This window comes from Palaemon carinicauda, chromosome 23 (assembly GCF_036898095.1).
Source record: "Palaemon carinicauda isolate YSFRI2023 chromosome 23, ASM3689809v2, whole genome shotgun sequence".
Taxonomy (NCBI): Eukaryota; Metazoa; Arthropoda; class Malacostraca; order Decapoda; family Palaemonidae; genus Palaemon; species Palaemon carinicauda.
In genome coordinates this window covers 113563527-113569213 of record NC_090747.1, presented here as the reverse complement: position 1 = coordinate 113569213, position 5687 = coordinate 113563527, and the positions used below count along the sequence as shown (strand labels likewise).

The 5687-nt window shown below is 36.2% G+C and overlaps 1 protein-coding gene across 1 annotated transcript in view; it reads left to right on the top strand.

The window, feature by feature from the left end:
• LOC137617744 (protein bark beetle-like) overlaps positions 1-5687 on the top strand; it is a 50901-nt gene that overhangs the window by 2033 nt on the left and 43181 nt on the right. The window contains exons 3-5 of the mRNA XM_068347741.1: positions 18-271; positions 2747-2958; positions 5480-5687. The exon at positions 5480-5687 is cut by the window's right edge and continues 23 nt beyond it. Coding sequence (XP_068203842.1) covers positions 18-271; positions 2747-2958; positions 5480-5687 — 674 coding nt within the window. The remainder of the gene's footprint in view (positions 1-17; positions 272-2746; positions 2959-5479) is intronic.

Below are 5687 nucleotides of genomic sequence, written 5' to 3'. Positions count from 1 at the left end.
ACTTATTCCCCCACCAGGCTACTCCAATTCAACCTTTACAACTCGACCGACGATCCAATGCTACCGGACAGAATCGTCTTATACGACGGCGACGTCTACAACCAGACGACGCAAGTCCTGTCTGAAATCCACATGAACAGCGGAAACCACATGAGGTTCTTCAAGACCGAAGGAACGCGGCTCAGCATCGAGTTGCACGCGACCGGAGCCTCTGACGACATGGGATTCACGGCCGAAATTGTCACTCTGCCCATCTCCGATCTTGGAATCAGTGAGTTGAACGGAGGGTTTTTTTATTTTTTTTTTTTTTTTTTTTTTTTTTAACTGAGTTGCTAAGTCAGTGGAACTTCAGTTTTTTTGGGTCTGGGGTCGATTCCCTAGCCGACCAGAAGCTATTATCTTTGAGTTGATTCCCCCTTGGGTCTCTGATCTCGAGGTAGTGAGAATCCAGATATTAGGAGGAGTATAATAAATGGCTTATATGAGTATGAAAAACACATCTAAATGTGCAAAATTATCATATACATATACATACATACATACATATATATATATATATATATATATATTCCTGTGTTGCATACTGTAACCTTCATTACCATCGTTTACTGAGATACACATCTGTCCAGATTGATAATGGAAGAGCTATTTGGTTTTCATCAACACCATTGTCCCTACATTAAGGGGTAGGTTGCTTGATGTGCCCTCTCCAATGCCTTGTATTAATGGTATTCTCTTCCACCAAACCTCCTCTCTTCATATCATCATTCCCCTTATCTCACCATCTAATTCTTTACCTCCCCCTCAATCTTTTCCCAGTAACAGGTTCCTTTTAAGCCTCCCTCCATTCCTCCTCACCATCCTTCCTCAACTCGTGTCCTCACCATCTCAGTCATAACACTCTTATCACCTCTGTAATCTTTACTATGCCTGCCATCCTATATTTAATTTTTTTACCAATCTTTCAAGCAGTGATATTCCCTTAATTCACCCCAACACTCTCATGTCTGTTCTCTCAGGCTTCTCCTCCTAGAATCTTTTTCCTCTTCTCTGTGCAGTTCCTCTGTACCCTGTGCACGCCTCACTTTCCAGTCCTTAAATGCCTTTTGATTTCTTCTATCTGACTCTTGCATTGTCACACCACAACTTTTCGCCTTTCAACACACCATATCCGCTGGTTCTTCCTTCTAATTCCTGTTTCCTTTACACATATTTCATTCATACCTTACCTAGATAATTTCCTCTCACAATCCTCCTAAATTGCTCATCATTTTCTTCTTTAAGGTCCCAAACCTTTATTCTAGATCTCTTCTTTCTCCTCTTGGGTTTTGTACCTCTCATTTTAAAATCCATCACTACCAGTCTATGTTGTTTGATATTTTAGATCATCACTGTTTTATGCAGTAGATTTTTGTATGTATTTTTTATACAATGAATGAAGTTGCAAGACTATATTTTAATTATCTCATGCAATGAATAGTAAAGTAGTTATTTTCGAGAGGGGCATATTGACACTGGTGTAAACAATTGTAATAAATAAATAAATAAATAGATAAATAAGCATAAAAGTAAGTGAATGAATAACCATAAATGATAAATGAGTTAATAAGTTACAGACTGACATAGGACAAAATAATTCCGTTGTGGTAAACGTCAGTTTCGAGAAAGAATCTGTGATAGATAGGATTTCTGTGCTCTCTGTAATGAGCAATTGCTCATAACTGTCCATTTATATGAGTAATGACTCATTGGAGCTGAGAAATGGGCCCCAAAGCCATAACTATCAAGTGTTAAAAGCTTTCATTTAGAGCTGTTACTGGTTATGCTAAAAATTAAATTTAGGATGAGGAAAATGAGAAAATGAAAATATCTTGTTTCATTATACGTTATTTATTACTTGTTCAGAAACTGTGCTGATTCTCTACAAATGTGAAGTAGGCTATGTTTAAAGATAATGAATTTAATATTAAATGTAATTTAAAAAAGGATTAGGTGATATTTAAAGAAATATATTAAATATATTGCGGACTAGATGAATGAGGGAAATGAATTATGCAAGGCGTTATTGATGGGAAATGAAATATTCATAAAAAGAGGCGTTAGTGCTATGTCCTTTCTAGGAAAAGCTACGTCATAATCTTCCTCTTGGATCTATCTATCTATCTATCTATCTATTTATCTATCTATCTATCTATATATATATATATATATATATACAGTATATATTATATATGATAAATTTTGCACATTTAGACGTGTTTTTCATACTCAGGCCATATTTCTTCGTCGCAAAGTGGTATGTCACTGTCCATACAAATTTCCTGGACCAGGATTCGATTCCTGGCCGGTCAGAAGCTATTGTCTTTGTGTGATTTCGCGCGGAGAGGGGGGGGGGGGGGGGCTCTGATCCTGAGGTCGTTAAGATAATTCAAACATCAATGTATCAAAAATATATGGCTTATTTGGATATATATATATACTGTATATATATATATATATGTTCGGGTGTCTGTAGAAGGACCCACCTTTTCCTGTGCGCGTTGGTATCATCCTCATCCCAGTCAGCCAGAAACCTTAATGTGGAAACGATTAAGACCCCGTTCTCTAATAAACGAATTGTACCATTGCTGACCTCAAATTATATATATATATATATATATATATGCATATATATATATATATATATATATAATATTGTATCTGTGGATAAGACATGACTTAAACCAAACTAATTTACTTCTCGCAGACCGTAACATCCTTCACAACCTGACCTACAACCAATATTACGACAACGTGGGCGGCGCCGTGTTCGCTGCCACCGCCGGGGAAGTCAACCCGTGGGTGTGCTTCACCTACAGCCGAATCGAGAACAACGGAAGGCAACTGTACGCCAATTTCACCACCACCAGAGCAGCTTTCCACTTGGACCTCCAGAATATGCAGGATATTTATTTTAAGGTTAGACTTTTTACCTTTTTAACCTTTTTTTTTTAACTTTTTTTTATATATATTTTTTTTTTTGTAGCCTTTTTATGCTTGGTGTTGATTTCAATGTCTAACTTGTCTTTTGTTTTTATTGGAAGTTTATATAGTATTTGTTATTTCATGTTTTTCATTGGGTAGCCTTGTTTTTTTTTTTTTTCTTTTTTATGGGAAATTTAGTTTATGGTTTTTTAGAGTATTAATTGTGTTGTAGCTTTTTATGCTTGGTGTTGATTTCAACGTCTAGCTTTTCTTTTGTTTTTATTGGAAGTTTTGTATAGTATTTGTTATTTCATGTTTTTCCTTGGATAACCTTGTCGTTTGTTGGAATTTTTTTTCGGGTATTTTGTAAGATTTTTATCCTTGGTGTTGATTCCAATGTCAAACTTTTCTTGTTTTTATAGTAATTCACATAGTAGCCTTACTTGTTATATAATTTTTATGTTTGATAAGACTTGTCCTGTTTTTTTTTTTTTTTTTTTTTTTTCTCTCCGGAAATCTATAATCGTGTTACAGCTTTTTGACGTTAATTTCAATGTCAAACTTGTTTTTTTATGCTATAGCTGGAAGTTTATATAGTATTTGTTATTTCATGTTTTTGTTTGGAGAGTAGTTTGATTTTACGCATTATAGCTTATTATTCTTGATTTCTGTTCTAAGGTCAGCGTTGTCCTTTATTTTCATCGAACCCTAGTTTGTCTTTTGTTATATTTTGATTTTATTATATAAAGTTAGATATTTTTTAAATGATGTTATAGTTCTTAACATCATCTTGAAAGCCAGATGATTTTATTTTTGTTTATTCTCTTTTGCTGGAAGTTTAGCTTTGTCAGGTTTTAATTTTAAAATTTAACTTGAACACTGGTTTATTTCTAATCAATTTTTGGTGCTTTATATCTGCTCAACATATCTCATCTTAAGTTTTTAAAAACAATTTTTTCTTTTGATTCAATCATTAAGTGATGGGATCTTTATGTGCCTCCTGACTAGCATAATGGTAATGTTTTTGCCTAACATTCGCATGGCAGCAGATCGATCCCATTCCGGTACCATGAGTTTAAAACTGTTTACTGGGGAGGTGACTGCTCTGCTTTGGCACCACAATTTGGGGTTAGGCTTGACGGGCTGACCTTCTGGTGAGCATCTATTCTGATAAAACTGGAACTGAAAGCAAACACCTTTACATTTTACCTTTAGAACTTCATTGCGCATAATGCAGTAATTCAACATCCAACTCAACTTGGACCGCAGTCTTGCAACTTTTAACACAATTCCGCCCTCTGTCTCCCTCAGGCTGAATTTAAGCAAATGAACTGGCCCTTTGCAAAGACCAAAGGTCTCAGACACAGAAGTTATTCATTCTCAAAGCTCATGGAAGACCAAAGGGCATTATTTATGAGGTCAGAAGTTCGGTTTCATATCACTCCGTGATTTGCTTTCTGAAATTCGTCCATTCATAGTCTGGTTCAAGACCTTCGGTCTCTCCGCTTGTCCAGAAATCAGTATTTGTATTATTATTATTATTATTATTATTATTATTATTATTATTATTATTATTATTACTATCCAAGCTACAACCCTAGTTGGAAAAGCAAGATGCTATAAGCCCAGGGGCTCCAACAGGGAAAATAGCCCAGTGAGGAAAGGAAATAAGGAAATATAAATGAAGAGAACAAATTAACAATAAATCATTCTAAAATAAGTAACAACGTCAAAACAGACATGTCATATATAAACTATTAACAACATTAAAAACAAATATGTCATAAATAAACTATAAAAAGACTGTATTCATTATTTCATGGGTAATATTCAGGCATTAGATGGATACGTTTGTGCTTCCTTATTTGTTTATAAGAGGAAATTTATCCCTTATTCATGAGGTTCTGTTTTTAGACGGTTATATAACCAGCTCTCTCGTCTTAATTCTTTTTGTCTATTATATTAAATCTATTTGCTGTCTTCAAGCATCTACTACTGTACTTCCATGATCACTTGTGCAACGTCCTCTCTCTATTTCTCTTATTTTTTGTGTGAGCTTGGTGAGAAACTCTCTCTCTCTCTCTCTCTCTCTCTCTCTCTCTCTCTCTCTCTCTCCTGAACTCAATAAACAAATCCCAGCTTCCAGATATTTGGGAGGCATAGTTACAATCTCCTCTTCCATCCCTTCTATTTTTCTATTTCTCACTTCCATTTTCATCCCTTACCCTCCTTCCACAACCCCTTTCTAAATCCGAAACCTTCCAACCTCTCTCTCTCTCTCTCTCTCTCTCTCTCTCTCTCTCTCTCTCATTAACCAAATCCCAAAATTTTTATACCTTTAGTTGCAATCTCTTTGTATTCATTTCCCTCTCCTGAGATCTATAACCAAATCCCAGCTTCTAGATATTTGACAGGCATAATTGCAGTCTCATCTTCCATCCTATATCATTCTCTTTCTCTCCATTACCCTCCACCCACAACGCCTTCTAAACCCAGACCTCTCCAACCCAAACAGAACAATCTGGTGCGCAACAACACGGGCGGTGTTTACATCTTGGCCGGATCCATCGGTGCAGCGACGAAGCTCCAGGCGAACGTCACCAACAATCTATTCGAGGGGACGCAGTTCTGGCCCGCTCTGCACATGGAATCCAGGGAGAACTCTGCCTACCAGCACGCGCTCATCGCCTACAACGATTTCAGCTGGTCGTATTCCCCGTATC